At 38.1% G+C, this 24,188-nt stretch overlaps 1 protein-coding gene across 4 annotated transcripts in view; it reads left to right on the forward strand.

Moving 5' to 3' along the window:
• Positions 1 to 7,926: 7,926 nt before the first annotated feature.
• Rap1gds1 (Rap1 GTPase-GDP dissociation stimulator 1) overlaps positions 7,927 to 24,188 on the forward strand; it is a 126,222-nt gene continuing 109,960 nt past the window's right edge. For 2 of the 4 annotated variants that reach the window (XM_020185420.2, XM_074041406.1), the window contains exon 1: positions 7,928 to 8,109. In XM_020185420.2, coding sequence (XP_020041009.1) covers positions 8,106 to 8,109 — 4 coding nt within the window. In that variant the 5' untranslated portion in view covers positions 7,928 to 8,105. Of the gene's footprint in view, positions 8,110 to 24,188 lie in introns of all 4 variants that reach the window. The other 2 variants (XM_020185421.2, XM_020185422.2) reach the window with 2 other exon arrangements.

Consider the following 24,188-nt stretch of genomic DNA (forward strand, 5'->3'; position numbering starts at 1 on the left):
CTGAGTTCAAAACCCTGTACCTCTCCCCCACCAGAAGAATACTTAATCTATGATCCTTATATAGAACTTTTTAAATAGAACTTTCATAGAAGGAAAAAAAGGACATGAATAAGGTATATTATTGAATATACCTTGAAAAGAAAATGATAAAAATGGTATCTATGAAATAACTAAAGGTCGCATATAAAATAAAAAGTAAGAAAAGTCTAAAAAAACAAAAAGTTGGACACTGGTGGCTAATGCCTATAATCATAGCTATTGAGGGGAAGAAAGCTAGGGATGGAGGTAGGCACCTGTCATCCCAGCCTCTGTGGGAAGCATATATAGGAGGATCGTAGACCAGGCTGGCAGAGGCAAAAAATGAGCTGCTTAGCAAGCAAAAAGCCATGAGTTCAAACCCCGGCACTGCCAAGAGAGAGTCTGTTTTCTAGCAGAATTAGAGAAGTAATCAATTTATCAAATAAATTTATATATCACATAACTTTTAATTGTACATATAGGTTTTTACTAATTCGCTAAAGGATAATGGAGCAAAATTAGTTTAATAGCAGCTACTGAGACCGGTTGTAGTAGCTCATTTCTGTAATCCCAGCTATTCAGAGGGCTGAGATCAGGAAGATTGCAGTTCAAGGCCAGCCTAGACAAAAGGTTAGCCAGACTCCATCTCAACCCATAAGCTGAACATGGTGGCACATACCTGTCATCCCAGCTACTTGGTGGGTAGAAATAGGAAGATCATGGTTCAGGGTGGGACAAAAAATAATAAGACTATATATGAAAAATAACTAAAGCAAAAAGGGCTAAGCCATGGCTCAAGTGATAGGGTGCCTGCTGAGCAAGCGAGAGGCCCTGAGTTCAACCCCCAATACTGCCTATATCTATGCACATATTTATGTCTTAATATCTAGAACCTGCGATATGGTTCCTCACATGGCAAAAGGGATTTCACAGATACGGTTAAATTAAGGGTCAAGAGATGAGAAGATTAACCTGAGATTTCTGAGTAGGCTGAATATAATCCCAGGGGTCCTGATAGGGGGATGAAAGTGGGAGGAGATATGATAATAGAAGCAAAGGTTGAGTGATAGTGATTGCTGAATGAAAAGGCAGACACAAAGCAAGGAATGTAGGCAGATCTAGAAGACAAGAAAATAGATTTTCCTTTGAGCCTCCAGAAAGGAATTAAAGGGTTCATTCTTTGATTTTAGCCAGTCAGGTCCATTTTCTGACCACCAGACCTATAAGATAATGAATCTGTGTTGTTTCAAACCACTAAATTTGGGGTCATCTGTTACAGCAGCCATAGGACACTAATATAACTACATTAAGTCAACTTTATTCAGCCTTTATTACTTCAGATTCTTGCAGTCCCCGGGGATCAACCCTATGAGAATCGATTATTAGTGAACTGTAAGCAAATAGACATGCTGGGTAATGTGGTTTTCTACTAAGTAGGCTGAACGAACCAGTTTTTATTATAGAAACTTTATAAGCACTAAGAATTGCTTTGTCAGGACTGGATGAGATTAAATAAGGAAATACATTCTAAAGGAAATGACTCTTTAGGTGAACCTTCAAGAAGCGAAAAGAGAACACTTGAAAAGGAAACACCAGAGACCTTAAGAGGATCTTGAAAAATCCTAAGAGAAGGAACAATCACTAGTAACTTGAACTACATATATGAAAGAAGCAAGATAATCTTATCTGAGCAATGTTTTGAATTACTTTGTTTTTATCTAAAGACTTTTAACATGCTTAAATGTACACATTTCAGAAGATTTTAGAAAAGATGGTTATAAACCCATTGGCATAGGTTACTTAATTAACTTTCTATTGATCCAAAAATGAAAGCATTTGTGATGGCTTCAATATGAAATGTGCCCCACTGGTATTTGGTCACAGTGACATAAAGTCTAACACAGCATTCCTAAATAGAAACTAAACCAGACAGGTAACTTTGCCAGTGCAGAGAAGTAGGTGAGATAAAATATAGGGGGTCTCTTCATCATGGAATGTCATAGTGGAGTGATGAGGCAGCAGATTTTCCTGCAACAATGTGATGAATGGGAGGAGAATGGATTTTGAAATCAAACAGACCCACCTCACATTCCAACTGTATGCTTTAGTGGTCAGGTGAAAGGCAAATATATTATAATAGTTTGATTCTCCATTTTCTTGTCTGTAGAATACCTAACTCATATGATTAATGTGACATGGGAATTTCTTATACTTAAATAATACCAACAGCATCAAAGGCTAATTTCAATTACTTCCAGGTTTGGTTTAGGCTAGTCCAAGGTAGGAGGAATAACATGTTTTAAGACTTGGAGGATTTCTTTAGCAAGTCTGTGAAGATGTACATGTGGGTGGGTGAGTTGAGATAATTTTAGGTGGTAGAGCTAAGTGCCTCTACCAGAATCAAGCTACATGAGAAAAGTATTTCTTACATTCCTTAAAAGACAGTCCCTGGTTTCTCCCCTTGATAGAAAGATAACTCAGAATTTTTCTAAGGAGGAGATCTGAGAGTCAGAGTTGAACTGAACTGCCCAGAAAGTCCAAAATAACTGCCTCGAGGGTAGGTAGAGGTGAAAGGGGACTCAGCATTCTTGTCTCTTGGACTCTTTCCTTGATGGAAAGATCTCTTGGTGTTCTCAAGTCATTTATTTATTTATTTTACTTTGGCACAATTTTCTCCTTATTATGAAATGCAAACTATTAAATAAGGTGAGAAAACTTGGTAAGGATTTTTGTTATTTCAAGAATAACTGAACTTAAAGAAAAGTAGCTTTGCTGAATATCCATAAATAAAATGATACGATAGCAAGGTAGAGATTCCATCTTTTATTACAGAAAAACGGGAGCCCCAAAAAATGTATTTTGAAGATATGAAACACTTGCTTCAAATAAAGATGTTTTATAACATAGTATTTTTTAAAATCAATTGAGGTCACAGAAAATACAAGGCATTTCTCTCAGCACATTTCCTACACATTATTGCAATGAGAAATTGATTCAGAGAGACTTAAATTCTGTTCCTGCCTCCTAATTAGTTACAGATCCAAAGTGAAAGACTTAATTCTGAGCATATCATTTGGAAAGGTGAGATAATACCACACACATACTGTTGTTTTATTATCTAAAATACAAACACTGCACAACCTCTAATCAATCACTAAGCCATACTTAATATTTCTATTCATTACTTTTTAATCCCTCTGCTTTTTAGTTCAGATCACACCTGGGATATTACAAAAGTTTCACAACAAGCTCCCAGTTTCTACTCTAGACTCCATTCTTAGCCATTTTCTACTTTAGAACTGTTAAAACAGAAATTTAACAATATCATTTTCAAACTTAAAACTCTCTAATGGCTTCCTGCTGCCCTTAAGATAATATCCAATATCTCAGCTCAGCCATTAAGGCCATACAAGATTTGTTCCCTCTTGTTCATTCTTGTCCCATGACCTTCTCCTTTCCCTTATAGCTCTGCATGCTTCACTGTAGCCACAGGAACTTCTTGCAGATTCTTCAAAGATTCTGCATCTGGGCCTGTGCACATACAGATTTCTATTCATCCTCTGGATGTCTGCTTTGATGGCATCTCCTCCAGGAGGCTTTCTGCAATAGGGTTAAATGTTCAACCTAATCCTTCCACACTACCCCATTGTGGTAGTCATAACACTACGTATTTTAATAATTTACTTTTCTCTCTGTACCTCTATACTCAGTGCCAAAACTGTCTTATTTACCCCATGTACCTGATTCCTAGATAGAATTGGACATACAATTTTATTTAAATTATATTACTTAAATTATAGTTAATATTATTTTAATGCACTATTTCTCTTCCCTCAGTACTGTTCTAACCATGTTACTCAATTTCTCTGAAACTTTCAATGGTTCCTTGTTTCCTATCTTATCCAGTTGAAATTCCTCTGCCTGGCTTTCTTAGTCTCTCATAATCTGTCTTTTATACTAAATTTCCAATCTTATTTCCCTACATGCCCCCAAAGGTAACCTTTTTATGGTCTGGTAATTATGAAGTATCATGATGTTTCTTTCTTTTGGAATACCTTTGACAACTTTGTAAAAAATATACTTTGCAGTCACAGACATAGGAGATTTTCTAATAGAAAGACTTTTTTTTTTAAAGACTTATCTTGTTCTCTTGTTTTGCATGATATGTACCTACCGTTATTTTTAGCACAGTACTGAGCTTACAAGAAATGCTAAATAACTAGTTGACTGATAATCTTTAGTGTTATGTCCAATCTAAAAAATAATGTATATTATCTAGGTCTATAGTTGACAGAATATTAAAAAAAGAAACTTTAGATTTCATATGATTTAAGAAGTGGCTAATATATTAAGTAAATAGTATATATGGGGGGGTGCAGAGACATGGGTTACAATAAGGTTAAGACATTTCAGTGTTCATCCTGGACTAACCTAACTTCACCAACCGGTCCTTTTAAAAATAAAGGGATTGGGTAGATGACTGTTCACTGCCAAATCATTTTTTCTCACTGCAAAACTTAGTTAACTACTCCAGTGAGTCCCTCAAATGATATTCAGAACATCATGGCAAAAAAGGAGGCAATCAGTTCCCTATTATTCTTTTAAAGATCTTCTCTCCTCTTTCCACTGCCCCTCCCAGCACTTTCCTTTAAAGAATTTGAATCACCTTCTAACTTCTTGGAGGTTATATGCATCGAGGTAAGTTATATTGTAAACCTTGCCATTTCTGATCTTTCCTAATAGACATTTTCCTTCAAATAACAACTAGTTAGTGAATCATAAACCAATTTTCAGCAAAACTTGTTATTCAAATACCTATGATACCATGTGAATATATGTCATAGATGAAGTTTGAAAATCTCTGCATGGGGCCAGAATTTCCTCCTTTACTTGGTAGCAAGCCTAATCAACCTTGATCACAGCATAACCTGAAGCATAGGCATTAGTAGATTGATTTCTGAAAGAATCCTTTGATATCAGAGGATATTTTCTAGCTATTTCTGTGATCAATGACAAGAAGTATTACCAAAACAAATTTTCTACTATATAATCTTGCTTGAGGGTAGGGGTCAGTTTTTGATATGTTCCTCATGCTTATCATAGGGCATGACACACAGCAGGCACTCAAGAAAACTATGAAAAGAATGAGTGAATGAATTAGTATGAAAATACTCAGTAGAGCATTCATAGTTTAAAATAGAAACAATACAGAGAATAGCTGTCACCACCATCACTGAATTTATTAACTAATTTTACTTGAAAGGTGCTAGAGTTTATTAAGAAAAATAACATCATCCTTGTCCACTTTCAGGGTAAAATCTATGAAAAGACTTTTTATTCACACAGAAAAATTTATTAAGCATTTGGTATGAACCAGCATTGTTCTTGGTATTAGAGGTACAGTGGCAAATACAAAAACTGCTACTTTGGGGAACTTACATTTAAATGTGAGTGATACCAAAAAGCACAATGCATCTATCATCCTAGTGACAAGTGTTAAGGAAAAAACAAAGTATGGAAGTGGGGATATGAAGTGGGAAAGTTGAAATTTTAGATGACTAGGCAAGGTCTTCTGATAAAAAAAACATGAAAAAAATGTTACATTGCTATAAAAGGATAAGAAAGATGAAGGGGAGAGAAGTAGTTGGGTATACAAGCAGTAGACATACTTTAAGTGGTCTACTTCGGCGTGCACCAGTCAGTATGGGGTCTCACTATGGTTATGCATAAGTGCACTGGGGATCAGGGTAAGCTGTAGGATTCCCATTGATAAGAAGGCTGAAGACAGAAGGGATGGCTTGTGGATTTTAGATGAAGAGGGCACTCAAACCAATGCCTGGTGGGAGGTCACAAAGCCACTTAGTTGTGTTTCTAATTTCAATTCATATATTCAAATGAAAAAGGATTGATTCCATGAAATTATTTTAAAAATTTAATTAGAGAAGGAATAGCGAGAAAATTAAAGCAAGTGAAAGTGAGAATCTGGAAGACAGCGATTAAAGTTAAGCGGCACCAAAAACGAGAGACATAGAAAATTTTATGTGGATCATGGCAGATTGTATGTAAAGTGGAAGTTGCAATGGTGACTTAAGGGTTCAATTGTACCTCATTTCCCTTCACATATTGAAGCTCTAAAATCCCCACCACCTCAGAATGTGATCTTACTTGGAAATGGGGTCACCGAAGACACAATGAGGTCATACTGGAGTAGTGGGCCCCCCATCCACCATGACTGTGGTCATAAAAATGGAAAAGTTCATAGGGAGAACAACATGTGAAAGCTGGAGTCAAGTTGCCCCAAGCCAAAGAACTTGCCAGAAGCCAAGAGAGAGGCCTGAGAGCTCCTTACTGTGCCTTCAGAGGGAGCTCCGGGCCCTGCCTTACATGACTTCTGGTCTCCACAACTCAGTCCATAATTTCTGTTGTTCTAAACCACTCAGTTTGTGGTAATCCTAGGAAATTAATTCTGTACGATGATTTTGAGGTAAACAGGAAGGGCTCTCTTAAATAAGAGAAAAGCGAGGTGCCTACTTGACTTTTGCATCAAAAAAGTCCATTTTTTTTTTACTTCTGTAAAAGTATTTTCGTGTTTTACCGAATCTCTAATTATCATGTTGCACTTTTTATTTCAGATAAATCACATACAATCTCCCTGCTTAATAGGGGCCCTGTAATTTTTGTTTGCAATATTTGTCATACACATTGATACTGATCTGATGTAACAGTGAGCACAGATGAAGGAAAAAAACATCTGATTAGTAGAGTAAAAGTTAAAAGGGGACTGAAACCTCGGGGTTCAGCTGTTGTTCCTCCCCGGGGCTGAACTGCTGACCGCGCCCTACAGGTATGCGATAAGGTCGCAGCAGCCTCGGGAGACTGTCCAGATCCCCATCCCAGTGGGGTCAGGGCAAGACCCGGGTGACAAGAAACCAAAGGCTTCCTCTCTCCACTCTCCAGTGCAGAGAAAAAAAGCAGCCCGGGCGTCCCGCGCATGCCCGGTGGCGAAGGCGCCCTCGAAAGGCCGGTGCGTGGTCTGGTCCGCCGAGCAGGTGGCGGGGCCCTCGGGCCGCGCAGCCTCAGCGGGGTTAGCTCGGGGGCGGGGGCCACCTGGGTCGGACTTCGGGTCTGACAATCCCGTTCCTCCAGCGCCCAGACGTGCGGGACTGAGCGGGCACGTCGCGGAGGGTGGAGCCCGACGGCACCCGGGTCTGAGGCCCTTTGGAGCGCCCTCCGGGGGACGTAAGACCGCGACCCTCCCGGAGGGAGGGGCACGACACTCCTCGTTCCACCTGTATTGGGGTTAAGCTGACTACAGCTGGGTCAGCCAAGTGTCCCAGTGCCACGCCCGCCCCCTCCAGTGCCCAGCAGGCGTCCTCAAGTGTTTCCCCCCGCCTCCCCCGGAGCGCTAGCCTCGTCACCCACTTGCATTCCAGCTTCGTATTGAGGTCCGCTTTGCTCCCTACCACCCCAGCCCAATCTAAGGCGGCCCGGCGGCTTTTCGAGAAATCCTGTCGGTGCAGTCTGGAACGCGCACCCGTGTGCCGGGCGTGGGCTGGCGGAGTCGGTGGGACAGCAAGCCTGCGCAGAGGTTTGGGCCTTTGCCCCCGATCCCGGTCTTCTCTGCACCTCAGACGGCGGCCATCAGGCTCTTCCGCGGCGGCCGCAGCCAGCCCACAAACACGCCCACCCGCGCGCTCCGCCTCCCCCGGCACGGGAAGACGAGGCGGCCGCACGGAGCATGCTCGGCCGGGAGGGCGGGGCGCTCCGGGCTGCTCGTTGGGGCCGGCGCTGCTCGGGACGGCTCGGCGCCTCCGCCGCCCTCCCGCTCCACGGAGCCGCGCCCGCCGCAGGCTGCGCCCGGCCGCCCCGCCCCGCCCCGCCCCGCCCCGCCTCCCGCCGCTCGTCCCCGCCGCGGCCGCGCCGCCTGCAGCAGCAGCAGCAGCAGCAGCAGCTGCTCCTCCCCGGCGGCCGCCCCCCGCGTCCCTCCGTGGCTGCGGGAGAGACGGAGGTAGAGGGAGGACGCAGCTCCGCCGCGCGCCCCGAAGACCTTCGCCTGGCCCTGCCGGTCCTCACCCTTTGGGGGGAACATGGGTAAGTCATCTTCCCCCGTCATCGCCTGACATTTTCCTCGTTCTCAGCGAGCTGCAGGGTGGGAAGCGTGTCTCGCGCAAAGTTGCCGGATTTCTCCGACCCACGGGCGCGAGATCGTGGCTCTTTCCCCGGCCCGGGAGAATCGGCGCACGCGGAACGCACGCCTGGTGCCGGGCTGGGAGGGTCCCGAGCCCGGGTGGGGTGGGGTCGGGCCGCGCGCGGGGCCGGACCGCCGCCCGCACCTCGCTCCTCGCCTCCCCTCCTCCATTCTTCCTGCCGGTGCCTCTCGGGCTCGGATCCGCCGCCCAGCCCCGGTCCCTCTCCAGGCCCGGTGTCGGCCGGGCTCGAGGCTCGGGTCCGATCGGCAGAAAGACCACTTGGTGGAACTTCCTTCCCTATCCGGGCGACCTCTCCCTATCTTGGGGACCACTCCTTTTGGGGCGGGGAAGTGCGAGCAAGTAGTTTGCGAGGGCGATTTTACAACCTGCACGCAAATTATTGTCCCTTGGGGAAGAAGGGACAGCCTCCTGGGTTGAAATGATGACTTGTCAGAGGCCATGAGGAACGCGAGGCGGCATGGAGCCGCTAGCTGTTGAATTGGTGTTGGGTGACTGCAATATTCCAGTCCTCAATCCGTTTTCTTGATGCCTTCGTCTGGTTACTGTAGCAGGAATTTGCACCCTGTAACATATTGTTACCGAATTTGCATGCTAGTTATTCCTTCCCAGCTTCCCTCTGCCTAAATCTGCATAATCTGATTTTTGTTCCATTGTATCTATAGTTAATCTCAAAAGGCTGATTTGAATGAGATATTTCAAAGCAAATCGTTTTCTAAAACTGAGCATCATTTAACCTAAGATTTTTCATGTGTTTCTTAACTGCTCAGTAATTACAAAAACGTCTGATGAGTTCTGTAATGTAATTAATTAAAGCCAAAACTTTCTTTTAATAGTAGCGACTTGGAATACCTTACTTCGACATGTTCTCTGGTTTGCTTCCACTCCTATCATTTCCTCTCTTTTTAATTTGTTCTGTTGGCATTCGTCCCCTCGGACTTTTCTCACTCCTATTTTAAGCTTGAGATGAGAGTGGTCCTTTCATCTGTCAATACAGTGCTCAGTACTTCCAGAGTTGGGTCACGGCAACTCAGAACCTTCAAGGAAGTATCTAAATCTAGAAATGATGCTGGAGAGCTTCCTGGGAAAGCAAATGCTCCAAGCTCTGATTCAGACCTTTGGCCACAGGGTGGGAAGATCATAGTGTTGCAGGAGGAGATGGCCCTAATTTTATTATCACTTGTTTCCCTTTTAATATGAGAACTATTGATAGGCCTAGCAAATTTCTGTAAAAAGAGGGTGGCTTATTTGTATGCGTCTATGCTTTCTCTAGGACTAGAATTTTTTATGAATGTTAAATCAGGTTATTGAACATACCGTGTCTCCTTTGAACATGCACAGAGTTTCTTAATTATAGGTGATAAGTTTGGCCTGTAAAATACATTTTTCAAGGTGAGCTTAAAAAAATCCATTTAACTGAAATTTTAACTTAAATGTTGAATCAGAATTGGGAAAAAAATCCAATTCTGTTGCAAAACTATTGAATAAAAGCACCTAAACAGATGAATTTATCCATTTAAAGATCATCTTGAAAATCTTAAATGCTAGTACTTGATTGAAATTAAAAAAAAACTAAAGTAGAAACCCATCTCTCATTTCTCAGAAACTTTTTGATTAGAGTAATCTTTCTTCATAGTACTCTTTGCCTGGCTAGAAGCTTTTTGGCACTTACATAATCTACTTCCTAATGGAGTTGTTTGTGCGTGTTGTGCCTTTACTCTTGAGTTCCAGAAGATGAAATTTATGTATTAATTTTTGTTTATCTCACAGTGCTGTACACATCGTAGGCATTCAGTAAATCTTTGGAAAATTAATTCTTACAACTACCTATTATTTTCACCTTTTGCACCTGCATGTGTAGGGTCTGAATAGACATTTGGGTCGGTAGATGATTGTAAAGTAGTATGGCCTGTCTTCTCTTAAAAACCAACAACAGAACACCACTCAGTTGTCTTAGAGCTACGGGTTTTAGGTCAATCTCAGGCAAGCCATTTTCTTTTAAACTGCCATTCTCAGTGATAAGGTGGTTTTGTGTATGACCAATAGGTACAATAATGTAAAATTGAAACCTTGTAAATAGTTTTATATCTGAGCCAAGGAAGTTATTATGACAATTCATAAGACACACTGATTTGGCATCAAGAGGTGGGATGCCAGGCTCAATAAGCTGAAGGTCCTGAGTACAGGTTAATAGTAGGAGGGAAAAATCACTTTTTAATGTGTACTCAAGAAATAATGTGATTTTAAAAAAAGAGTCTTGTGGTAGTGATTTTCTCTACAAAAAACTAAAGGAAAATTCACTTATAATCTTGTGGACCACAGTTATTATTTTATGTACATATTTTATTATCACAACATTTATTATTGAATAGCAACCATATGAACTGTACTGTAGGAAGACAAAGATAAATAAGATATTCATGTTTCAAGTTTCTTATAATCTTAGCAGGAACACTATGGCACAAATAACTGTAATAGAAATGTATAAATTATATAAAAGACTCTTGCATATATTACAGATTCTGGGGCTAGAGAGAAGGTTTTAAAGAAATGTTCCAAAGTTCAGTTAAGCTTCTGTTAATCAGAATGGGGGATTGAGAAATATACCTGAAGATAGATGGGGAACATTCAAGAAGTTTCTAGCATAGGATTAAATAGCTATGTTTGACTAGGCAAAAGATAAGCAAATAGTGGATAACAGGATGAAAAAGTATTAATAATAACCATCAGATAATGGAAGATCTTAAATACCAAGCTTGAAGAAGAGATTGGACTTGTCTGTTGAGGGACCATTACACATTTCCATGTATTACATTTTAGAGGGAACGGCACACGCAGTTTTCTTGCCTGAGAATAATTTGTAATTTCACCCTAGTGCCTCACATTTCTTTACCAGTCCACTTTCTTATGTCTTTATGACTTAGGACAGTGTGATTTTTATTTTTGTAATACCTGTCATTGGGGATTATGTTTCAACATGAGTTTTGAACAGAACAAAATATTCAAACCATTGCTTCTAGAAAAGGTCTATTTTGATTCTAAAATTCTATGATTGTTTGAAACTAAAGTTTGAAATTGTCTAGGTATCATTGATGTCTTATATTCAACTATGTAAGTTGTCTTTCTTCAGTCTTGAAATGGTAATCTGTATTTGAGGTAGCATCTTAAGAGTTTGCACCAATTTGTTACCTTTGTCTAAATAAATGGTCTAAAAGCCATTTCTTAATGGTGGCTAAGACGGAGAAGCTGGATTTTTTCATTGCTTCTATTTATATTTGTACAATTGTGAACAGAAGCATTCCAGGAGTTAAAAACAAGGAAAAAGATAGGAAAGTGATAAATTGAGCTACTAACTATGATTAGCTGTACTTGTAAGTTCCAAAGACCTTCTAATGATTTTTTTCTATTTTCCTCACAGAATGACTTTAGGTACCTACTGGTATCTATATCTATCTATCTATCTCCCTACCTATCAATTATTTAGGCTACATCTTTATAGCTAGGAGATTATTAAATGTCTATATAATGTGTAATCAATTCAAACTTAGTGAGTTCAAAACTGAATTTATTGTATAATTTTTAACAATGACAACCAGAGGTGTGCTGAAGTGTGTAGCCTTTTTCAAAAACTCCTGATTTGTGGTGGTTGTCAATTTCCTGAATTGTGTTGGAGAACACCATAATACAGTATATCAACCATATAGGCATAAGAATCTCAAGAGCACAGATAATAGAATGTAGCAAAGTAATTAATGATGTTTTGAATATGAACACCTCTCAATATAACTCATTAAAAATGTTTACAATTTAATTTTCAATAATGGTTGTTTTAATAACTCACATAAAAATTCTAAAGTTTTAATAATCATATCTCACAGGCCAATAAAGGAGTCTCGTACACCATTGAGTTAATAATTACAGTTTATTAAGAATTACTGATGTCAGTTATCATGCTATACTTTATACATTTTTAAAATGAATTTTTTCAATAGCTCTATGAATTGAGTGACATTGCCTGGTTTACTGACTCAAAGAATAAAATAATTATCCAAGAGAGCAGAATACTCCAAAACTCTGGTTTAAAGTAGTAGTTTTCAATTTTTAGTTTGCATGAGAGTCATCTGGAATACATGTTTAAAAAAATTACTGAGTTTCCCTCAGAAATTCTGATTAAATAGGGAACGGATAGACTGAGAGTTTGCATTAGTCTCACATTCCCAGGTGATGCTACACTGGGAATCCACCAGCATCCAGCTGGGGCTGGCAGACTTTCTGTGTCAAGGGCCGGATGGTAAGTATTTTAGGCTTTGCAGGCCAAAAGGCAAAATCAAGGGTATTCCAGAGAAAAGAAAGAAAATATAAGATGAAAGAAAACAGATACCTGCAATTTTTGGACTGAATTTAAAACATGATAACATCAATTGAACATAGCTTATTGGAATAAGAAAAAGATTGGAATTCTTTTGGCAGGGATTAGCATTTCACTTGTTGGTAGTTCAAAGTTATGCTCTCATCAGAATTAATTGTAGGTGTTTGTTAATGTAGGTCTATAATGCAATTTGGTGAATTTCAGCTTTGAAACATTTTTCACACACACACACACACACACACACACACACACACACAAAGCCGAGGAAAATCTGAAAACATTTTGCCTTATTTTTTTAAATTGCAGTTAGATATTGTTCTCAATGTCCTAATTTTGAGTAGCTAGTCTCACTGAAAAGCTATTCTTTTCTTTTTGTTTGTTTGTGACAGGGTCTTGCTCTGTAGTGCAGGCTGGCTTTCAACTTGCAGTTTTCCTGCCTCTGCTTCCCAGGTGCTGGGATTACAGGCATGTATGACCAGGCCTGATGAAAGGCAGTAGCCTTATTTATAGCCTACATAATTAACTCACCATGGGTAAGTGGCTTTCTGTGCTTGGATAATGAACGAGCCACTCAGAAACCTTACTTGGTTTGCAGCTTCATTTTCACTTTGTGTTTTCATGAGGAAATGCTGCTGTGATGAGATACTTCATTTTTATTTTCTCAGTTCTGTGATGATTGCTTCCCAGTGAGTTAGAAATGTGATGAATGCTTAGTCTGGTACTATTGATGTGTACTCTGTTTTTCTAGCATAGCTACCATGTCAGTATATAATCAATGGCTTACCATCCAACTCAGTAACAAAATAATCCACACACCACTGTAAATGTCTTAAAATCAAGACAATTAAAGTAAAGGGTGGTCCTTAACCTATTATGAGGTTACTGTGGTTTGAGAGGTAACCCCATTGTAAACTGAAAATATCATAAGTAACAATGCATCGTAAGTAACCATTCTGCAAGAGTGTCAGCTCACTATGACTGCCTGGCATTAAGAGAGACTATTGTACTGAGGTTCAGTAGCCTAGGAAAGGCCGAAACTAGAAGCATGATACCTTCCAAGTGCATGCTATTTGTGCACCATTGTAGAAGTGAAAGATCATAAGTTGGGGGCCATTCGAACGCTTTTCTTGCTTTGATATGATAGTCAAAATGAAATGCTGACTTCTTTTTGAAAAGTCCAAAAATTTGTCTTCCACACCTGGCCTTCCTTAGTTCTTTATAAATTGATTGACAGATAGATATTAGTGATACTGCTTGTTTTTTCAAGAAGTCAATTCCAAATGACTGAAGAATTTGCTTATATTTTTATTGTTTATGTTGCACAATAATAGGCAAGAATATTTTCAAAGTTGAGAAAATATTCAATATAATCTGAAGTAGAATCTGCTGAGATGTTACAACTGAGGTGTCAAAAATATATGAGGGACAGTATGAGGCTTCTTGAATAAGTTTGTAAAAATATATTTAAAACCTGTGGTCCTTCATTCTATTCATCAACAGGATTTTTATGGGAAAAATGTTTTAATCCATTATGTGTCATTGAACTAGTGCTGTCACCGGTGAATTTCATTGGCTCTGACTTCACCATGGTCAGTTCCATGCATCTCCATCAGAAAGAGAAATGATCTGCTGACTGGATTTATCACATAGAAGCCCAGTGGCTCAGGGCACAAATGAAATTTTCTCAATAAAAACCATGCCTTCAGCTATTCTGATCAAACAGTAAATGTCTTTGAAAACTAGATTTTGCCACACATTTTATAATGTGCATGGCACATTGATCAGAATTGAGTAAAGAATCCCTCTTTCAGACTGGGCAAATGTGCGCACACACACTGTGAACAAACTGGTAGCAAAGATTTGTTCAAATAAGTGAATTAATGGAAAACTCTATACCCCTTCTAACATTTTTTATATCCTATAAAGTTTACTTATTGATACTGTCTGTCTGAACCATGGAATTATTTGAATTTGCAACATCTGAGGTTTTTGTTACTGCTTCTGAATTGCTAAAGCATTAATTGTATTGAAAACTGTGTTAAAGTTGAATTTATTATCCTTGCTTGAAAATTAATGTTTATTTTAAAATTAAGAAGTTGTAAAAATTAAATCATACAACTTGAATGCTGCTAACTACCTATAATATGTAGTCATCAATCATGGCTAAACTGAATTTTCAATTGACCAGAATGATATAGGATATGAGAGAGAAGAAGGAAAGAGGAGGGGGGAGTTGGGAGGAGGGAGGAAGGAAGGGAGGGAGGAAAAGACTTATCTCATGGAACTGACATAAATTATAACATGGAAGTCTCCAAGCTCAGTTACCTGCTAAGAACTATTTACTTCAAACTAAGACCTGTATTTTTCCTTTCCTTATTGTTGCCTGTTGAGCATTATTAAATACATTCTTTTAGGGAAAATAGTGGCATGGCATTTCAGAAGGTCATCAGAGTACAACAGAGCTGATAGAGTGTTTCTAGGAAGTATTATTTTCTTATATCTTAGAAAGTATTTACTATCAAGAATTATATAAAAATATTTAAATAATGATTTATCAACTATGCAAAATGATATTATGAAATGTTAAATTTAAAATAATTTAAATTCTAAGTATTTATATCTATGTGAAAATTATTTAAAATAATTTCTGGTGACTAGTAAATTCCCTTGATTTGTGGTGAGAACTTTTTCATAGAGCAAAACAGGAATCATTATGCATTTGTAAAAAATTGCTTTCAAAGCTGTGAGAAACCCACACTATCTTAAGATAATCTATCAGGTTTGAAAAGCTATTACCTTTAACTCTTTTGAAAAAGATGGGACTGATCATTATTTTAAAAAGCAAAACTTGCATTGAGGTGTTTATGCTTCACAGAAATATAAGTGTAAATGTTGAGTTACTTTCATAAAATTATAAGATATAGTCACCATAAAATCAGAGCAAAGAAAAACTTTATATGAGCTGACTAATCCCCTTTTAGTTGCAAAAGTACATTTTGGGGAAGGCTAGTGTGGTGTTAAGCTGCAAGAGAATAACAACTGTCCCTCGTGTCACATTTCTGGTTTTTATATGGTTTATATGAGGACTGTCAGTCAAACCAGAAACACTAGACAGGACTACCATATTAGGCATTAGAGAAAGTGACAAGGAGTACAAGATGCCACATTTTCTACTTTTATAAAGCCCAAACTTTAACTGTAGATAAAGAATAATAGAAAAGAAATGAATAATAGAAACAGATAAGGCCATAATGTTACTCCTCAGAGGAGAAAATGGACTCTTAAGACTTTGAATAGAAAGATAAATCACTATTTACTCTTCTAGCACCGAGTACAGATTCTCTGGCATGTACAAGTGTTCATTACTTGTAATGATCTGGATTTTTTTTTCCCCTAGAACTTACTTCCTGAATTAAACACCTACTTGAAAGCAAGAGTAGGTATCCAGCATTGAACTCCCCTTGAGATACATTGTGGCACAGACTGCTACCCGATTCTTTTCATTGTTATTTTCTTAGGTCACATATTCAGATATGTAAGACAGCTGTTACCTAACAGGGTTGGATAAATTCATGTTTGAAGGGCTTATTTGTGTCTAGAGCCAGATACAGACAGTCCTTTCTTTGCACGGTTTTGATCTGCGTCAGATGTGTGTTTCATTTAACTGCATAAAGTGCTGACTGCCTCTACAGTAGAAAGGACCAGGACTTTGAAAACATTTCTGCATTTATCTCAGCTCTGGCACTTAATTCTGGGTAAAATTATTCAGCTTCTGAATTCAACTTCCATGAATAGCAGATAATAATAGCACTAATTTCACAGGAAAGTTATAGATATTACATAGAATCATATCCAAATAAATATTAATTTCTATTTCTAAAGCTGGCAATACAATCATTTGTAGAAAACTATTTTGTGTTCAGAAATAAAACCAATCAAAGAATGTTATTTATTATACTATTTTAACCAAGCCATGCTGAGAATTAACAAGATTTTATTTTCCAAAGATCGAGCACCTAATAACCTCTTGTTCCACTCAGTCTTCTAGAATTTGCAACTTTGCCCTCTTTACCCCCTACTAAGTTAGGGTCCAATTCTCCTGTTGAATTTTTACATGCTTATGACTAATGACTTGCTTTTAACCAGTAAAATGCCTCAGAAGTGATGCTGTGTGACTTTCTAGTCTAGGTCTAACAGGGAATGTTTTTAATACCTTGTTTATTGAAAATACTGGCCTGCACAAAGTCCTGAGAAGTCTTGAGTACCTTGAGGCTGCCATGTTGTTAGGAAGCCAAGCCTTTGTGGGAAAGTTCTAGGTTTCAGATATCAGGTAGTAAGACCACAGTCCTGCTTTTCAAGTCCTTCCCTACTAGTCACCAACGTGAGCAAATGAACCAGGGAGTGATTCAGATGATGCCACAGCCTCAAATCGAGTCACTGCCAGACCCCTTGCCTTCCAGGCTCTGCATGTAGAGCTTACACCTTGTGGAGTAGAAATTAGCCATCCTCAATGTGCTGTCTGTGAACTCCTAATTAACAGAATTTGTGAGCATAATAAAATAAATTTTGTTTTTTCATGCCGGTAAGTTTGGGGTGATTTGTTATATAATAACAACAATTGAAACAGCTACCTAAAAGATAACATATTCTCAGTAAGAATTCTCAGATTGCTATTACAATGCATCAAAGTGAGAACTACCTGCTGGATAAATGTTGTTTTTCTAGTAGTTTCAAATAAAGATAGCCTAATAGAGAATTTTACCCACTAAGTAGCATTCCCCTATGGTTTTTTTTTAACTTGTTCTCTAGTCTGACAATAATTCCCTTGAAGAATAATTAGTTGATTGCCTTAGCAGCCAGGGCAAAAATAAATATGTTGAAACATTACTGCAGGTTTCACCATAGCTTTATGGTAAGTTTTACTGTTTGACTAATGAAAACTGTTACCCAGTACACTTAAAAAGGATAGTTACCACTAAAGCTTATATATTTTTAATTGAAACACAAGAGGCTAATAAAGCTTCATAATAAAGAAAAGGATATCTATACAGGTCTTTCTAACTGAAAATTTAGTTAAATTTAGTTAATTCTGAGCTAACTTAATGTTAAACTTAACAGCTTCACGTTAGTATATTGACAAAATTATTTAAAATCATATCTTTTCTGCCATCTTCTTGGAAGATGATGGTTTTTCCAGGTTGATTACTACTGAATGAAATAATACTTTATCATCAGTTTACCAAGGGATTTCATACATGTGTAATGATTTGCTCAAATAACAATTCAAAGAATGGGCACTTTTAAATTAAGATCATTGTCATGATAAAGCACATTTGGATTACTTATGCTCTGAGGTTTGTGTGTGTGTGTACCTGTGTGCACATGCACAGACTGCCTCTTGGAGGGTACGTGAGGAAATTCTGACAGTGATTGCTTCTGGGAGTGAACTGGGATTTGCAAAGGTAATTCCCTCTAAAGTAAAATTAAACCTGAAAGGTAATTTCTATATTGTGAGAAATTGGAGGACAGAGCTGTGTTGTACTGATGTTTGTTTAGCAGTGAGTATAATGTTTGGTGCTAAGAAGGCACTTAGTTGATATTGGGATAAATAGAAGTTTGAGAAATTTTTGAGATTATCTTATTAGCTACCTCATGTATAACGTTCTTAGCCTTTTTCTCACATAACTTCTCATTTTTTTAAGAAAGCTATTTATAGATCTATCAGTCTAGGTCTAGGCAGAATGCAAACCATACAATGTTAAATTAATTGTGTGTGTGTGTGTGCGTGCGAGAGAGAGAGAGAGAGAGAGAGAGAGAGAGAGAGAGAGAGAGAGAAAGACTGACTCCGACAGAAAACATGAAGTCTATATATTGGAAAACAGAGTTTATTGTGCTTATTCCCCAAGCCCAAATCTCAATTTGGCAATGCGTCAAGAACCTGATGTTACCTGTACAGTGCTGCATATGTAGCAGGGTTGCACTGAAGGAGAGGAACCCTAGAATTATGAGACTGGAAGGTTATGTAGTGTTGCTGGCACACCTACCCAGCCAAGAAACACATACCTCTTACCTTACTCTAGAATTAACAAATCCTCCCTGGGGAGGAAGATGGCATCTCTGAGTTTATTGCCTTAAAAATAAACTAAAATCAAATCTCTAGAAAGAAGGGGATTTTTTTTTTTTTTTTACCAACCTGGAATAGCTCCAGGGAGGGAGACTTGTCTTTTTTTGTAACTTACCAATTTCTCTTGCTCAAAAGATCCAAACCATGCAGGAATGCCAAGAAGTCTACAGAAAATTGTCTTCTAGCACACAATAATTTAAACAGGATACATTTACAGTAAAATTATTAAGTAATAATAGGAGAGTGAGTATGAAAACTGAACAGCAAACTCTCAAGGGTAATGTAGGCCTGAAGCAGTGAGTCCAAAGAAGGAGAAACTTTCTTGGAAGGGCAGATTTTTGTCAAAATAAGTAGTATCGACCCTCTGGATAGCATAGAAGTTCCTTGAGTTATCCAGAGCAGAGCTGGTCCGTGGTCAGTAGACCTGCAGAAACAATTCTTTACAGAACAAGCAGGCTGATGTTGTTGGGTGGGCACACAGGTTGGATATGCAGAGGAAGTTGAGGCAGAAGTGCAGCTACTGCTATTGCTAGATGGGAGCTAGAGAGGCCTTTTGCAGGAATTCAGCACAGTTCTCTGTACAGTTTGGGACAGAGCAGCTCTGGGTGCTTGCCATACATGAGGAGGTGGTGCAGTCAGCAGTAACCTGAACTAAGCATCTATATAGAACTGCCACATAAGTTAAGGGGGAAAAGGGGTGGGATATTTGGTGGAAGCCCTGACTGGCAGGCGTTTGGTGCTGGAGAAAATCATGTAGGCTGAGTAGGAAGGAGTTGGGACAGTATTTCCTTTCTGGATTCATAAGTGACAGTTCAGACAGTATTTTTTTAATTAGATTCTTTAAATTCTTAATGTATTGTTTAACACATGACTATGTTAAACTCATCTGTCACATTTATGACTACTTGTGCATATAATTTTTCTCTGGTTGGCATTTTATTACCCAGAAAAGTTGGTGTAATCTCAAAATTTATAAATTTCAGTGCATATTATCTCTTCCATGTTATTTATTAGGTTATGAGTGAGACTGTTTTGCGCCAGTCTTAATGAAATATTTCTCTAGCTAAAGAAACCCATTTATTTAGGGTTTAAGTGTCAATCTTTTAACTTTCTATAATAAAATGTTATAAAGTGGGGTCCTTACTTTTCTTCCTAGTTTTTTGGTCAGTTACAGTTTTGAATATGTTGTGGTAAAGAATCTTGTTCAAGATTGTTTAGAAGTCTAAGTAGATAACCCCTAACACTTTTGTTTATCTAATTTAAAAAAATTGCCATCCATTTTCAGGCAAGACTTCCTTATACTGGAATTATATTATCTCTTCTTTGTCTTGTTTCCCTCCACTGTCAGACATATGCCAGAGTATGAGGCAGAACTTAGAGGCAGGATAACTTTTACAGTTGAATGTTACATGTCAGGAGCCAAAGCATCACAGGCAGAAACTTGGGTAGCATTGGGAGGAGTAGAAGCTCACAGCTGGGATAGTAAGTCTAAGATCAATATACTAATCTCAGGAGCTAAGTGGAATGTGAGAGCTAAGAGATAAATAAAATGGGGACTAATAGAGGCCCTGTTTATTATTAGAGATAAATAAAATGAGGCCTAAAATCACATTGTTCTGGAATAATCCTGGTGATAGAGTACTGATAGCTGTGGAGGTCTTAGGTTGGCTTGTAGGCACTTTTAGGCAGGGCAAATATGTTTCAAGTAGCTGTTTCTAGAGTTTCTCTGTATTGTGAATAGATAGCTCACCTGTACAAAAAGTGAACTTTGATAGTATATCCTTTCTACCTTTTAGCATTTTCTAGATGTACTCTTCTGTATAGAGGAGGTCATTTAAACAATTCTTTCAACAGATAAACTATTTATAATTGACAGGTTACATTTTCACCAACATTGTTCCAGCATAGATCTTGGCTTCCTCTTAAAATTGTTTAACACGCCATCAGGCTTTGTCGATTTATCTACACTGATTTTCTACATTGTCTTATAATACCCGGGCTATTAGAAGTATTATATACTTGGGTGTTGACAATCACTATTTGATTGAGAGTATCTCAGATCTGTCCATTTAGGAGACTGAGGAGATGACGTTACCCTACTATTTTTCTTGTTCAATTCTCATTTAAAGAATTAATTAAGCCTGAGTATCATTTGAATCACTGTGTAATTAAGAAAAAAATAATGTATTGATTTCTTAGTAATTTCTGTCATGTTCTATGGTAAAATTATACTTGACAGCTATAAAACAGAACTTCACTGTTCTATTTCAAAAGACCTTCGAGAAGCTCTTTTGACATTGTGTGCAATAATTTAACAAACGTGCTCCTATTATGCATTATGGTTTAATACTGTAGTTGTAAACTCCATTTATCAGAGTCTTGACCCTCTAATAAAACATGACTAGTAAGACTATAATGTTTCTGGTGCAAACTAAAATAGAGTTTTAACTCAATTTAAGAATGAATGAGGGCTGAAGGTTCAAGCCTGCAAGCACGAGGCTCTGAGTTCACTCCCTGAATACCCACTGCCTCACCTTTCCCCCCAAAAGAAGATAAGAATGAAAAATAACTCTCAGAAGGTTTTTATGAGATTCTTGAACTAAAGAGGTACTTTTTTTCTTTTTCTTTTTTTTTTTTTTTTGGTGGTGCTGGAGGTTGTACTCAGGGCCTTGGTCTTGCCAGGCAGGCATTCTATCACTTGAGCCATGCCTTCATCCCTTTTTGCTTTAGTTGTTTTTGAGATAGGGTCTTGCTTTATACCCCAGCCCCTGGATCATGATCCCTCTATTTGTGCTTCCCCTTGTAACATGGGGTGACAAGTGTGCACCACTGTGCCCAGCCATTGGTTGTGGTGAGATCTGGCAAACTTTTTGCCTGGGCTGACCTTGAATGGCAGTTCTCCTAAGTAGCTAGGATTACAGGCTTTTGAGCCACTGCGCCCACCCTGCAGAACTTTGTAGTGAAATGAAATCAGTAAAGGCCATCTTAATAAAAGAATTTGTTATTCGTGTCCATTTACCCCGTAACTTGTAACAGAAGATGTAGGTGCCGGTAACGGAGAAAGTAATGTTGGAATGTCAGGATTGGATTGTTTCCCTACAGAGGACATTGTGATTATCCCAGAATTTCCTATGCAAGAGTAGTACATTAAGTTTTATGCACCTAGAACTGTAAAACGCAACGAAAAAATGCAGAAAAATAACTCAGATTCTTCAAAAATCATATCCTGAATAGATTTACGAAGTTACTTATGAACTTAAGCTTTGAAATTCATTTGGCATAGAGAGTTCAAACTGCTTTACTTTTAGGAGAGGTTGGTTAAATTCATCCAAAACCTTACATTTTATGAAATCTTAAGCTAGTCTTGTCTGGAGTGAGAGAGGTAAGTGAAATGAAGTGTGTGGTTATGATCAACTTATGGAATGAAAAGGGTACCCCGTAGATAGTGTGGATGACTAGAGAACTGGCACAGAGTTATAAGGTCATTGCAGCCTGGAGAACCACACTGGGAGCAAAGCTCACGTGCATGAATGGGTCATAAATAAGCAAGTTAAAAGTTAATAAATTTATGATACTTAGTTTGGAGTGTTCATTAAAAAGGGCAGTTTGTGTTTCTTAATTTTTTTCTTAATTTTGTTTTTCTTCAAATACTATAGCTATTCCTGCTTGCCCTATACTGCCTGAGTTGTCCTTTTAAAGAAAAATTGCCCACATTTACTTTGAACGGTAACATTTTTGTTCAGATATATCTTTTCTAAGTCATGGGGATAGATGTATACTCAGTACACATGTTTAGACCGTTAGACTGTGCTTCTGTGGAACTTAGTTGTGGAAACTAAAGAAAACTGCCTGTTCCATTAGCTTCATTATTATCCTTAATACTCAAGGTTCTTATTATGTGACAAAGCAATAATTATGACAGTAATAATAAACTATTAAATTTTAATTACTTTTTCTAAGCTTTCAGTTTTCTGGGTTCCCCCCCCAATCTGAGATTTTGACAGCAAGCATCCATAGCAGCAGGAGCAATAAAGAGAGGCTTGATTTTTCTATTTACTTTTTAGCTTGCTGAGAAATAAATTTTGTTTTGTTTGTTTGATCATTGGGGTATGTTCCTCCATCCTCAGCATGTTGTGGATGGTTGCACTGGTATGAAAAGCAGAAGGGAAGATTTTCTGTATGAAATTTAACTTAAGACAGTTAACTTAGTAGGTCATGAATTAATAAAGTTTAAAACTGTTTTCTTACTTGGCTTAAACATTAGAAAAGAGGGATAATTTGGTCTGTATTTGGTCATCTGATAATTGTATGCATACAAAATTCAGGAGACTTTAAAAGAACACTTATATTAATAGGAGAAGTTTAATGTAGTTCCAGTTATAAATCCGGGGGAGTATTTATCTATTTGTTCATTTATTCATGTGTTCACTCAGTCATTTACTCGAATGATCAGATGAAATGATCTTAAAGACTTACAGAAGAAAAAAATCTGAATAGTTAAGTGGGAAGGAGCAAGTGTTGGGACCATCCTTACCAGAGAGGAGAAAACGGGATTTGCTGTGCAATTTTATCAACATGGTGCTTGTGTAAAACTAGACAAAGGTCATCACACAGAAGAGGCACTTCTGTTATAAGAGGCAAAGATGGTAGTTTAAGTCAGTGGGAAAGGAGTATAATGTTAAATCTCTGAATGCATAAGAAAATAAAAGTAAACTTCAATCTTAGGGAATATATAATTTAAGACAAGTAAAAACTAAAAGATTCATATTATCACAAGATAATCAAGGTATTTTGTAGGAACCCAAGGGGATTTCTTAACCATAGCTGGAAACCCAGATGCTATAAAAGAAAATTAAGGGAAAACACCATAAATGAAAGCCTATCTTTTTATTTTTTGGTTGTACTTGAGTTTGAACTTGGGGTCTTAGGCTTGCTAGGCAGACGTTCTTACTACTTGAGCCACTCCACCAGCCCCTAAGACATCATAAATGAAACCAGTAGATTAATGAGAGGTTTTTAGGGGGAAAATTATGTAGCTGACAGACACGTTTGATTGTATACTGTACAATGAGAATGAGACACACAAAACTATTTGAGCACTAGGCAGAAGATATGAAGGCAAATCCATATGAAAGACGCTGACATTTATAGTGGTTAAAAAAGTTAAAATTAAAGATTACATACCACTCTAAGTTCATCAGACTATCAAGAAATAGAGTCATAATAGTTATTTTTAGGTAGGATATTGGGGAAAGAATGGTTCCAGTGGATAGCTGAAGGGAAAAGTCATTCAGTCTTTTTGAAAAGCTGTCAGGCAAAATTAAAAATGGAAAATACTTAGAATGGATCTAGCAATCCATTCTTGGTAACCTGTCCTATAAAACTAAAAGTATTGTGTCCATGTACAAAATTATTTATTTTATTGTTACTAATAAGTGAAGGAAAACTCAACAGAAAAGTTAAAACTTAG

This window comes from Castor canadensis, chromosome 9 (assembly GCF_047511655.1).
Source record: "Castor canadensis chromosome 9, mCasCan1.hap1v2, whole genome shotgun sequence".
In the NCBI taxonomy this organism is placed as follows: Eukaryota; Metazoa; Chordata; class Mammalia; order Rodentia; family Castoridae; genus Castor; species Castor canadensis.